Genomic DNA, 14,553 nt, shown 5'->3' on the forward strand with positions numbered 1-14,553 from the left:
ATGTTTATGATTGTTGAGATCTAGAGAATTAGCCATCTCAAAGAAAAGTAATGCAAAATACAGAGAATGGAAGGGGGGTATAATAACCCTAAGACAATACTTGGTCTGGTACAATGATATACTGACCTGTGTATTATTTCAAAAATATACTTACTCAGAAATCTCACATAAATGTAGCAAAATAGTGAAAAATTCGTTATAGAGATCTGAAAACATATGCTACCTAAGAGGCGGTGTAAAGGATACTTAACCAATACAGTTAAACACTGCAGATGATGTACACAAGTAATGTAAATAAAACACATTTTACAACAAACAGGAAACACCAAATACGGTGAACGTATCCCTCCTTCCCAAGGGCAGCGATACGATGATCTGTAGAGCGGGGGGGTGGGGGGTTAGACGTGGGGGCATGGAGTATTTTTAATGGCCACTTGTAAGTAGCCATAAAAAGTTTCAGTTCCGCGACTTTAAAAACCTGCGTAATACCGACCTTTAAATCATTTCCTAAACCACAGCTGACCACAGTATATCTTTCTCTTTTTCCTGAGAGATACGAGGAGACGGGGCTGCACCCCTTGCTCCTAGGTATGAGCACGCTTGTTCCTTTCGGGCAGATAATAAAGTGAAAAAAATAACTACATCGAACAAAAATATGGAATGCATGAATAACAATTTGCCTCGCCAAAGATACGTCACAAATGCGATAGTGTGATGTGATTACTATTCTAAAACATCAGCAAGTAATCAGTTTCTTGTTACATTGTGTAACCTTCATTGGTACTTTGCTGATCATCGCTTATTTTCTTTCTTTTGATGTATCAGGCACTGGTGGCTGTAGTACATCATCATTGTTTGAAAGCATTTTGACCACGCAGATAAAAACTGGCTTCCATTAAATTGACTTCCATGTAAAAAGTGATAAGTATTAGTTCGGGCTTCGTTAAAAAGAATATGCAGGTTCCACTTTTTAAAAATGTAATATTTAAATTACGCGATCCAATACGGTATCGGTCGTTGTGCCTTCAGACAATGTGTGCACAATTCCTCTGCATTTTTGCAACATACAACTGACACAATAAAAGTAAAACGTTGTTTCTAAAATGTTTCTACAAAGAATGCAGACACATTTACGATATGGCAATTAATATTAAATAAATTATAGAGCTCAATCACACGTACCTCCTACAGGTTCGTAGGCATTATCTGAAGTCAGTTACAAGAGGAGGAAGGCCTCGCTTTGTTTTACAAAAAATTGAATGAGGTTTACAGATTTTCTTTAACAGTTCTCATATACACTCTCTTTGAAATACGACAAATATTCATCTCTAGTCTTTTACGTTGTAAACATATTCTATGACATGGTTCTTATGCAGGTTAATTATTTCATCGTAAGAATTTTAAAAAATAAATGTTTCAACGGTAATTATATAGAAATCTAAAGTATTTACCTCAGACTAAAGCAGTGAGAAGAAAACTTCAAAAGCCACGCTAACAGCAGGCAGGGGCTCCTTTACCGACAACACTCAGCGAAACAATGCCTCTACGACATCATACAGCTATAACGGCGTGAACTTCCGGTCAGAAATAGTACCTTGTACTGTACTGTACTGTATTGTTCACTATGTGACAGCGCCTTACGGAGGTGGGAACAGAGTATTAGAAACGGATTCCTTGAAGTGGAAAACGTATTTTCCGTTGCCCCACGTAAAGGTGAGCTATGAGCAATTTTTAATCGTGTACACTGCGGAACAAATCTCTTCTACTGCAAGCTCTTTGCTTTACATATTTTGAAAGGTGGTAGTAGGGGCGCCAAAAGAAGACAAAAAAATGTCCAATTAGCATAGGCTGTAAAGTGCGTATATCAAGAGCTATGAGCAGTTGTTCATCTTCGCTGCTGTGAAACACGTCTTCTACTGAACAAGTAGTCATAGTCTTAAGATAAGCATTTTGAGCCCGTGTTTACTTCACATTTTTGCTTCGAATGCTCGTTCCTGTCACACCCCTGAATATCGACCATACTTCGTGGATCATCTGTACTGGGTAAATTATAACGTTATTAAAGCTGTGAACGTTTGTTGCTGTTACGGCTCTTAAATTAATTGCGTGACGTATATTCTCAAATTTTCGGATTATGCTTTGCAAAGGCTTTATTTTTGTGAATTGCTATTTCTTGGACGTTTAGCGAATGCAATGTACTATTCACTTATGTAAACAAATAATAATAATAATTATTATTATTATTATTATTATTATTATTATTATAGTTATTGTTACTTTCACCAGAAGCTGACTACGACACTCGAAAGGTCGCAGTATGTTAACCTTAGCAACAACAAGGCATTTTTCCATAACGCACATTACCAAGAGGAGAATACTTCATACTCACCCTTTAAAAAATTACAAAAAACAAAATTCGTTAATTGCTGTTGACTTCATTAACAACATACTTTTTAAAGAGGTATTGATGTGTAACTATGGCCTAGACCGTGAAAGTACCTTGTATCACACTCTTAGGAAAAATGTTTCAAATGGCTCTAAGCACTATGGGACTTAACACCTGAGGTCATCAGTACCCCAGACTTAGAACTGCCTAATCCTAACTAACCTAAGGACATCATACACATCCATGCCCGAGGCAGGATTCGAACCTGCGACCATAGCAGCAGCGCGGTTCCGGGCTTCAAGCGTCTAGAACCTCTCGGCTACAACCGCCGGCCACTCTTGGCAATATCCCACATTTTCTGTAACGTGTGTTACTAAGCTTGGAGTACTTCATGACCATAAAAAAATTTAAATAATACAAATTTGATTATTTGTTGTTGACGTTTAGTCACAACATACTATAATTTTCATTGTAGGATGCGACAATTGCTACTAAACTTAAATGTTAGCGTTAAGTTTAATTGTAAAATTTAAAACATTTATAGAATGTGGTAGAATAAATCGTTAAAAAAATGGCTCTGAGCGCTATGGGACTTAACATCGGAGGTCATCAGTCCCCTAGAACTTAGAACTACATAAACCTAACTAACCTAAGGACATCACACACATCCATGCCCGAGGCAGAATTCGAACCTGTGACCGTAGCAGTCGCGTGGTTCCGGACTGAAGCGCCTAGAACCGCTCGGCCACCGCGGCCGGCAAATCGTTAAAAGCAATAAATATATTTTCAGAATTTTAAAATATAAGGTAACTGACTAGATTACAACATTTTCAAAAGAGGAACACAACGTAACCTCCCCCTCTCCTCTTCTTATTGCGAGGGTTATCGCTGCCTTCTGGCTGAAAGCCCGTGAAGTTTCACCTTTACATTAAATTTTTCTTATATTTTATGCTAACTTCTTAATTATTATTATTAAAATCGTACACATCGGGTGGCACCTTAGAAATGGGGGATGAAGACAAATTACATGTGGAGGAGAGGGGGAAACAAAGACAGCAACAATCTCTGAACTCCCCAGAACTGAAACCTGGATCTGCGCCTGCTACGATGCCGACTTGTTAAGGACTCGAACCGACGGATCAATGACCGAGTTGTGTTACTCGAACTGCGACGGTGTTGCAGGAGCGGCGATCGAGAAGCTGTGCGAGGCGGCGGTGTTGGAGGACTCGCTGGCGGACCGCGGCGCCGTGGTGCGGGCGGCGCGCGGGCTGCTGGCGTCGGTGACCAGGGTGCTGCTGCTGGCCGACGTGGTGGTGGTCAAGCAGCTGCTGCTCGCCAAGGACAAGGTGGCGCGCAGCCTCGGCCGCCTCGAGGGCGTCACCAACTTCACGGAGTTCGTCAAGGCGTTCAGCCAGTTCGGCGCCGAGATGGTGGAGCTGGCGCACCTCACCGGCGACCGCCAGAACGACCTCAAGGACGAGAGGCGGCGCGCGCAGATGGCGGCCGCGCGGCAGGTGCTCGAGCGCTCCACCATGATGCTGCTCACCTCGTCCAAGGCGTGCCTCCGGCACCCCGACTGCCCTTCGGCGCGCGAGAACCGCGACACCGTCTTCTGCCAGATGCGCCGCGCCATGGACCTCATCCACTACGTCGTCAAGGACGGCGTGCTCGACTCGGCGGCGCAGCTGGCGCGGGCCGGCGCAGCTGCCTCCGGCGCCTCGCCCGTGGGGCCACCCGTTCCCTCCGAGGTGAGCACTCGGCCGTCTCTAACCTGCAGTGGGGGCGGTTTTTTTTGTGAAGTGCGGTAAACAATGAGAAATGCAAGGGAAAGGAAGAAAAAGAAGAATGGGATGGATTGGAGGATACTAAAATGTGAAGGCTGCAGATATCATTGTACAAGGTTGGAATTTTTGTGATTTTCCAGAGTTTCTTGTTTGTCTTGCAGACCATTTGGCGCCCTCTGCAAGTGGTGCCCAGAGCGCGATAGACCCCCTTGGCCCATTCCCCGCCCCACTCGATATGCCACTGTAGCCAGAGACAGAGATTTTCTCCACTCGGCAACTGGGTGTTGTGTTGTCTTCATCATCATCATTTCACCTCCACCTTCACCTTCACCGACACACGAGTCACCAAAGTGGTGTCGTCTGGGACTTACACCACATGAAGAGTCTATGTGACGGGAGGCCTTTGCCGCACATACATTTACATTTACATTTACAAAACTGATGTCTCTAATCTTAGAATAATCCACACAAGTCTGAAATTAAAGTAAGGATGAGACATTTAATATTGTTTCTGGAAATATCTGGAAAACAACAAATCAGATTAACAACAGAGGCTATAATAGTTGAAACTTCTTGGTGGATTAAAACCGTGTGCCAGACTGAGACTAGAACTCGAGACTGAGCCTTTTGGTGGGCCATTGTTCTACTGACTGAGGTACCCTAGCACACCTCACAATCCATCGTCACAGCTTTACTTCTGCCAGTATGTCGTCTCCAAATCTTCCAAACTTCACAGAACATCTCCTGTGAAATTTACAGGAGAACGTCTGTGAAGTTTGGGAGGTAGGAGATGAGGTACTTGCAGAAGTACAGATCGCAGGTGAGCTTCTGTAAAGTTTGGAAGGTAGGAGACGAGGTACTGGCAGAAGTGAAGCTGTGAGGACGAGGCATGAGTCGTGCTTGGGCAGCTCAGTTGGTAGAGCACTTGCCCACAAAAGGCAAAGGTCCCGAGTTCGAGTCTCGGCCTGGCACACAGTTTTAATCTGCCAGGAAGTTTTCAGAAGTACAGTTATTGGCATGGGTCGTGAGTTGTGCTTGGGTAGCTCAGTTGGTACAGCACTTGCCCGTGAAAGGCAAAGGTCCCGAGTTCGAGTTTCGGTATGGCCCACAGTTTTAATCTGCCAAGGTGTCTCACATCAGTGCACCCTCCACTGCAGAGTAAAAAATATTTTCTAATTCTGAAATAAAAGTTGTTTGTGTTGAAGGCAGACATCCAATTTGACACCTATCTTGACTCCCCTGCCCCACACCCAGGGAGTGGAAGGGGATGAACTTTGAAATCTTAAACAGGAACTCCCATTTTTTATTGCAAGTACAAATCCTGTGGGGAAAAATTACGTAACTTTTGTATTTGACAATTTTTAGTTATGGTTACCTGACATGATCAGTCAGTGCAGGAGGCATCTGTAATTTTGTATTGTGGTACTGTTTTGGAAACCAATTCATTTCCCAAAATCACTATGTAAACGCATTTAGTGGATCCAGTAACTGTGTTTACATAGTGATTTTGGCAAATGAATTGGTTTTCAAAAAAAGGCTAACCTAGTTCTGTTTTGTTGTATTGTAGATGGAACTGTAGTCAACAAAATTCGAAATGGGATACATACCATTGAAAAATAGTAATATCTCAAGAAATACACATAAGATTAGAATCCAAGGAGATTAGAAAGGCAGATTTACCAAAAAAGCTGTAATAAAAAAAACTATTTTTAGTATTACAGCAAAACAACTTGATTCTCCAGAACATGATACACTACTTTGTTGACATTATTGATGTGATTTGTTTCACAGATACTGCTGAACTGGGAAGCAGTTGAAACAATAAATTGATAAACAAACTGCTAGATGCAGGCACTCTCATTATGCTAAGTGAACCAAATACATCAGAAGTATAAAGACACATTTTGTATCTGTTTTTTTCATTTGTTATGGCTTTTCATTAACTATCAGTAAAACCTTTGAAAACAGTTTACGATCCAGTGCACGTGCAGAATTGAAGATATCTCTTAGAGATGTTATGTAATGAAATTGAAATTGCTGCTATACGAGTTTTAGTGTTTAATCGCCCTTAATAACAGCAACAAACCACAAAACAACTTATAAAATAAGAGTCCTAAATCTTCACCACACTGTATTATGATCCAGATTAACAGTGACCACTGATAATATATGGATATATGTACAAAATTTGTATATCTGAAAATATGATAACTAACAATATAATAAAATGAATTAAAAATATTAAGTAATTTTTTCACGTGGTCTGAAGATGACAATCTAGCCAAAATGGATTCATTACAATAAAACAATAAACTCCTATAGCAGCAATTTGGATTTCATTACATAATAGAAAACAAATTGCATTATTGTTCCAAACAATGTGACTTCCAACCTTGTATTGTTTTGTGTTTTGAACTGTATCATAAGGCAGCTAGCTTCTTCAGAAGTCAGAGCAGACCTCTCTGGTGGCTATGGGTGGGGATTTCACTATAAGTGACAGGCAAGTGTTCATCAGAGATAAGGGTATCGTCAGGATTGCCCCATGGAAGCGTGATAGGACCACTGTTGTTCTCTATTAACATAAATGATTTGGCAGATGGCTTGGCAGCAGTCTGTGGTTATTTGCTGATGATGTTGTGGTGTACTATAAGGTGTTGAAGTTGAGTGACTATAGGAGGATACAAAGTGACTTAGACCAAATTTCTGGTTGTGGTGGTGAATGGCAGCTAGCTCTAAAAGTAGAAAAAAAGTAAGTTAATGAAGATGAATAGGAAAATGAACAAGTAATATTCAGATACAGCATTAGTAGTGTCCTGCTTGACACAGTCACATTGTTTAAATATCTGGGTGTGATGTTGCAAAGCGATATGAAATGGAACGAGCTTATGAGCATTGTGGTTGTGAAAGTGAATGGTTGACTTCAGTTTCTTAGCAGAATTCTAGGAAGGTGTGATTCGTCTATAAAGGAGACCCCATATAGGATGCCTATTGTTGAGTACTGCTTGAGTGTTTGGCATCTGTACCAGTTCAGACTAAAGGAAGACATCAAAGCAATTTAGAGGCCGACTGCTTGATATACTACTGGTAAGTTCGAACAACTCATAACTTTGATGGGCATGTTTCAGGAACTCAAATGGGAATCCTTGAAGAGAAGGTACAATTCTTTTTGAGGAATGCTGCTGAGAAAATTTAGAGAATTGGCATTTGAAGGTAACTGCAGTACGATTCTACTGCCTCCAACATGCATTGCATGTAAGGACCACAAAAAGAAGATACAAGAAATTAGAGCTCATGCAGAGTTATAAAAGACAGTTGTTTTTCCTTCACTCTATCTGCGAGTGGAAGAGGAAAGGAAATGACTAGTAGTGGTACGGGGTACCATGCGCCGTACGGTGGATTGTGTTGTATTTATGTAGTTGTAGATGTAGGTGAGGTTTTCAGTTAGTTAAAATTAGTAAAAAATTTATGTTATTTAAGCATTGGTATGTTGATTGTTAAAATCATGTTTTTCACAGGAGTGTTGTTTTTTTTTAATTAATACTGGGTTTTGGTCCAGAATTGCATCAAAATTTTCACAACTGCCAATATCGAATTTTAAAATTACCATTGTATGTATCATTTCAACTTTAAATAATCATTGTTCTGATGTCCACTTTGTACTCATTAACAAAAATATTCATTTGGCGGGTACTTTACCCGTGACAGAGAAGGTTCTGGACAATGTCCAGGCAGTTTTTCTGTGATATTTGCTGTTCATTCAGTTATTTGAATGGCACTAACCATTGTTGCTCCACATTGTTCCTAATCTGCTCTCATCTCTTCTGAACATAGTGGTCAATGTAATTTGATACATATGTTATATAGTCAAACACTCTAACTTTGACCAAAGTCATAGATATTTGCACCTTTAACAGTTGGTAATTCTGCTCTGTAGGAGCCTGTTTTAGTCTTCATTTTAACCAAATCCTATTTTTATGTTTGGAATTCATTGTACAGATGAATGTATCTTTTTTAAAACTCATTCCATTGCTCAGAGGTGTATAATCATTTTCTAAATTGTTTTTGCATGGTATTTGCCTTTTAAAATCAACAAATAAATAGGAAGATTCCATATGATATTTTTATCTCTTTCCATTATCTGAACAAAATCGTTACATATTGTAGCTTGAACATTTACAAATTTTAACCACAGCTGTGAGCATTCATTACAGAAGAATGCATGTTGTACATCAAGACATATTTCTTGCAACAAAAAGTAAGGCAGTTAATGCACTCAAGATAGGCATTGCTTTCCCAGAATGACCTTGGAAACAATGATGAAGCTAATTAAAGCATTGGAGTTCAAAGTAACTCCTGACATGGGTTGACTAATATGATGTTATACAATAATTTTGTATTAGAGCTGCTGATTTTTCATGATTCTCAACATAATTTGTATGTTTGTGCACAGTACAAGCGATTGCTGGAACTCGGAGATGTTTGGCTACCTGCTACCCCAGGTGTTGCAGTAAATCAACTGTTGGCCTTGATTGTAACAACCAAAAGCTGTGATTTCTTTTCTAGTGCTATGGAAAACATGCTTGAGATTAAGGAAGATTACTAATTAAATATGTAGGATATAATGTAATGCAAGTCTTAAGAGTTTATAACTACAATCACATAGGTATGCTGCTGTTAGAGAGATGGTAAGCAACCAAGCCAGTTGCTTATAGTACTGCTGAGTGGCAAAATCATGGTGATTCGAGCAGGGCAGCACCAGAGTGTGTGTCTGGGACCCCGCTGTCAAACTTCTCTGCCTGCTGTTTCTAAGAGGACAAGGACATAATACAAGAGGGCAGATCTACAACTGAGTCATACATAACAACCAGAAATCTTCTACACAGCATTTCAATACGCAGCTTTGCAACAGCAACAAGTGGCTGTAAGTATGCCTTAATATGTAAAACCTGAAGGATTGCTGTTATGTTGATCTCGTACACATTCTCAGTGACTATGAGAAAAAGCTGAAACATCATTTAGTTCATTCTTCTGTATTTACATGAGTCTCAAATGTATTACAGAGCAACTTGAATGTTTATGTTTCAAACACACTCATTAATAAAGTAAGGAAGGAGAAAAATGATTCAATTTTTGTCTTGGTTATTCTTCATGAAACAACGGATTGTTTCTCACAGGTCCTCTCAGTATTTCACTATGTCACAGCTGTTGGTCAATCCATGAAATGTTTCTAAAATTCATGAAGATGCTCAAAGTTATGTAGGAGCTGCAATTTGCTGGTCATCTGAATGGACTGCAATAAAGGGTGATAAACATGTTTTCTAATGCAGTGTTCATTCACCACTTCACTCATCGACTGAATTCAGTCCTATTACTAGCCATATCAAAGATCAAAGAATCCAGAATTGTTTCCCTCACTGTGAATGGTCGTGCTACTTTTTTTTCCCCCTCAAGTTGGACTAAAGAACTAGGGTTGTAGAAGAGGAAGTAAAAGAATTACTGCCTGAAAGTGTTACATGGTGAATTTCTGCATCCTGTTTGGTGAAAACCTTACATCACAGTCAACAGTTCTCGCTTTCCAGAATGATAATAGATCCAGATAAATGAGACAAAGAGGCCTATACTTTTTTTTGTGGATTTGAAATCACGATGGAGGAGGTCTGTTTCACTTTCATTCTACAGACTTTTCCAGATATTTTCTCTCTCACTGAGACTTTGTATGATACTTTGAGCTTATGACATTTGCTAATGTGTAACAAAAGTAATAAATTTGAAGAAATGTTGAAAGACAAAAGTTACGGATTTGAAATAATATAGGAAAGAGTCAGTTGTGGGCAACATGTATATGAACCAGCAACTAGACATCCTTGTAATAATACTACAGTCAATTTGGAGACAACCTTTGGTGAAGACTCTAGTGTAAAATTTTTGACGTAGTTATGGGGCAATTACAGGTCAGAGTTACAAGGTAGATTCAATAACTTTGGAACTCTGAAGTGTACAAAATTTTAATCAGTATGAACAGTGTTACTCTGAAATTGCATTCCAGTCACTAGTTTTAGTGCTACTCTACTTCTATGGATCAGTTTTATTTTTTCCTATTTAAGACCACAACTAGTGGTTGGGTGTATTTACAGAAAAATAGATCCTAAAAATATTTGTGATTTGTTGAAGATTACTGTCAAATGGGCTACAGACTGTACACTGTAAAATTGTAAAACTCTGAATTTATTTTAACTATTAATACATCCAGTGCCTTAATTGAGAAAAGCTTTTCAGCCATAAAAAAGATAAAAAACTGCGTATATAGTTCACATTCTCAAGAATAGCTTTCAAACTTAATCCTGATATTAATTAAAAAGGACCCCCAGTAATAGTTGAGGTAGGAGTTTTACAATCCAATATCAACGAATTTACAAGAAATGTACTTTCATATATAAAATTGAAATTTTATTTTATTTTAAATGATTGTCCTAACAAAAAGATAATTAGAAGCCACTGAAGTAAGGTTTCAATGGCAAATAAATTTGCAAGATTCTCTCAGCTGCAGATAAAAGTGCAAGTCATAATGTTTTACTGTAACTCAACTTTATTTTACATTGCATCTTCTGTTTCTTCACAAATATCGTTGAGAGCTTCTACACACATGGTGTGTCTGAAAGTACAAATAAAGTGTCATAGCTTAGTATGTTAGACACCCATTGGTAACAGGTCAGCCAATGTTTGATTGTCAATATGTGCTGCAAAGCTCACATCAACTATTTTTCTTCCAAAGCCCTATGGAAGTTTTAATAAAGCTTTACACTGTTCTTCAAGTGGACCGAGCCAAAATTTGTATGGGCCTTATCTGCACAAGAGCCAGTCACTTTCTATTTACATTTGTGCTTTCTAGAATATCAATTAAAGAATCATGTAAATTATGGGAAGAGCTAATATTTTGATGTTAATTTCAGTTGTAGGCTGAATGTACTGCACTAGCATTGGAAATATTTTAACGTATGGAAATATTTTAACATTTTGTGTTAATTTCAGTTGTAGGCTGAATGTACTGCACTAGCATTGGAAATATTTTAACATTTTGTGGTCAACAAAAATAACCAGTTTTTGGAAATGTAATGTTTTTGTCATGTAGCGGCTGTTACGTAAACACTGTTTGGCTGTTTACATCGACATGACTACCACCAAGTTCTCAGTTAGGATGAGTAGCCATAGTAAGGGGGTATATATTGGCAACATACAATATTCTGTAGCAGAATATGCTGTATAAAATGAGAGACCTTGGTGCCTGTTTCACCACATGTGCTATCTGGATCTTCACCGAGACCCCAGTTTCTCAGAACTCTACAGGTGGAAACAGGCATTACAACATGTCCTTGGTTCCCACGAGCCACTTCACCTTAATTTATGTTAGTTTCTTTGGTCTCAGCATTTCTTCACGGTAATTATTTCTTTCTTCACACCCTTTTAGTTTTCTATTTCTTTCATGGTCTGTTGCCCCCCCCCCCCCCTCCACCTCTACAACATACAATGCATTTTGCTTTCCACTTTTATTAACATGCCAATGTTTTGTCAATAATGTCTGTCTCATGTAATACCCTATCTTCCATCTTTAAGGTCTCAGGTTTTAAATCTGATCTGGTGCAGTCCCCAAGAATTAGTCTTTCTTTCTCACCCCGTCTGGTAAGTCTCCTCTGACCCAAGGTTGTAGACAACTTTTCCAAACTCTAGTCCTTTTTCTTCACCCCTCTTCCTTCCCCTTTTAGCCTTCAGCCAGAAGAAAGAATCACTGGCTCCAAGAGCTTCCAAATTTTAAATACATTCATATATGTTTTCTCCTGCTCCCACTTAATGTTTTTATGGTTTGAAATATCTGCAGATATACAGATAAATGAGCGATCATAATGTTTTGCAACTGACTTGTAAGGAAGGCAGCACAGCCATTCTTGTCAGCTCTTAATGATTACTGGAAATGAAATTGAGCATTAATCTCACATTACTCACTGAAAAATGGGTTTCAGGAGCTATTTTCTATTTGACATGTTGTTTAAAACAAGCCATAGTACAGGAAGTTTGCTAAATACAGGTTAATTTGATACAATTAAATTGTTTTAAGTATTGTAACATATTATTTATTCATGAGAAACCCAAAGTGCTGCTGCACTCGTAAATTTTTTACGTTTTGGTGTCTGTCTCCCAGAACTGTCCAAGACATGGCTGGGCAGTGAAGCACTTGTTTTGATGTGGTGGTGGTGGTGGTGGTGGTGGTGGTGGTGGTGGTGGTGGTGGTGATAGCAGCCAAAAGAGTATCATAAAGTCATGAACAATGTACAGATTAAATCAGTATAAAGAAATTCACATGGTGCAAAGTGAAAGTAAGCAAATAGAGGTATGGGGCTGCAGAACAAGATGACAGCCAACAGCATGGTAGATTTTGTGTGTTGCAGGAGGACTGGGATGCTAGTCGGACTGTATCTGGTGCACTAAAACACTTCGAGGACCTGGTGGAAATGACGCGACTGACACTGCTTGGACCTGGCTGCAAGGAGCGCCTTACAGCGGCACTTGATGCAGTCGTGGAACGTACGCAAGACTTCACGGACTCAGCGTACACCAGTCACGAGCATCGTGAGAGCATCCTCTTACTCTGTGATCGGGCGAAACTTGAGCTCAACCAGCTGTTACGTGTTGGTGTCAGTCTGGTAAGCACTCTCAACACGAAATATTAAAAGCCGAGAGAAGACTTGCTTCTGATTTCTCGTATATCAGATGTTTTCTTAGGAAAACTGAGGAAAATTTCTTCAGTAAATTTGTATAAATACTACAAATCTGAAGTCTTCTGACTTCTGGAACAAAAAATTGTGGAGCAGTAGCATAACGCTCATCTAGTTGAATCATATTTTCATGGAAAATTTCCTGGGTTCCGTCACTCTTATTTACACTCAGTAAAGAAATGTATCACTGTGAGATGAAATTAATGCAAAATTACTTTTTAGACATTATATTGATGTTTTTAATGGATGTTTCATGGGAGAAATAACAACTATATAAAATTTACGCAGCTGCAATGTAAAGTAGCTTCAGAAATGGACAGACAGTCATTGCAAAAATCCCTACATATTTATGGTATTACTGATATTCGATAATGAAGGAGACAGAGATAGTTATCTGTTCCTTGCAAATTTAAGCAAAACTAACATTATGTAGAAGAATGTGCTGTTGATAGAAGAGGATAAAAAAAACACACACACAGATGTCGATTGTGGTCTTGCTTCTGTGTCATTGTTGGCCACAAGTTGCACAAGTTGGGCACAGCCGCAACTGATAACTTCTGATGGGCCATTATTCTTGCATTTTGTCAAAAACTTTTCAGTTAGTTATTATAAATAATCTAGCAATTGTTAAAAGTATATAAGTACAAAAGGAAAGCACAAACTGATGGTCACAGTGTCTGTCCTGATGACCGTCTTAAATGTCTTGTGTGCACCAGATTCTCATACTTTCTCTCTTGCAGGAACAATGTGAAGGCAGTTCACCTACAAGTGAAATGGAGAGTGCAGTATGTGGCGCAATTCGTGCTGCACGTGACATGGGACACCAGTTGCGACAGACAACTCTGGAACAAGCAGCAGAACTGCCAGCTGCACTACGGGGTGCACACGACACAGTTGCAGCGATACGCAATGCTGCACTTGCAGCTGATGCTGACCGCCTACAAGATTGCTCTGATCGCTTCACTGAATGCCTTGACCACATTCTTGAGGTGAGTACATAACATGTATAAGAAAGCCTTGAACAATGTCTACAAAGTCATACTTGAACTGATGAGTTGTGATACACAAAGGCTATCAAGTGCTCAAAAATATATTGATTGAAAAAAAATTATATGTGCAGTCTGATCTCTCAAACCAGTACAAAGAAAACTTAATAGACCAAGAATGTCAGATGGTTTGAAAAGAAAGAGAAGTAGAATCCTTTTATTCTTACTGATGTGCTATCCAGATCATGAATAAACTACACATCAACACACAGCAGATATCAATTACTTTTCTTAAGTATATGACAGAAAAATAAGATGATTTACTTGCAGACTTACAGCAAAACAAAAAAAAAAAAAAAAAAAAAAAAAATCAGAACTAGTACTTATCGATTATAACATCAAATTAAAATGTTTTATAAAGTAATTCCTTTTCATAAATTTTAGCTTGAAATACTGTACTGCGTATAAAATTAAATGAAATTTTTCAGAAAATCAACTGAGATAATACTGATGTGTCCAAAATTTGAAAAAACAGTACTGGTATCAACAAGTACTGCTGAGGAAAAGTAATGCTAGCGGAGGATGTCCTCTTACAAGAGGTTAGGGTGTTTCTCTCTGTCTCTCTCTCT

General features: G+C 38.9%; 1 protein-coding gene across 1 annotated transcript in view; it reads left to right on the forward strand.

Annotated features, from left to right (window-relative positions):
• LOC124798251 (alpha-catulin) overlaps window positions 1–14,553 on the forward strand; it is a 170,039-nt gene that overhangs the window by 52,594 nt on the left and 102,892 nt on the right. Inside the window, exons 2-4 of the mRNA XM_047261572.1 lie at window positions 3,569–4,134; window positions 12,612–12,866; window positions 13,679–13,927. Coding sequence (XP_047117528.1) covers window positions 3,569–4,134; window positions 12,612–12,866; window positions 13,679–13,927 — 1,070 coding nt within the window. The remainder of the gene's footprint in view (window positions 1–3,568; window positions 4,135–12,611; window positions 12,867–13,678; window positions 13,928–14,553) is intronic.

The sequence above is a fragment of the Schistocerca piceifrons genome, chromosome 5 (assembly GCF_021461385.2).
Source record: "Schistocerca piceifrons isolate TAMUIC-IGC-003096 chromosome 5, iqSchPice1.1, whole genome shotgun sequence".
Classification (NCBI taxonomy): Eukaryota; Metazoa; Arthropoda; class Insecta; order Orthoptera; family Acrididae; genus Schistocerca; species Schistocerca piceifrons.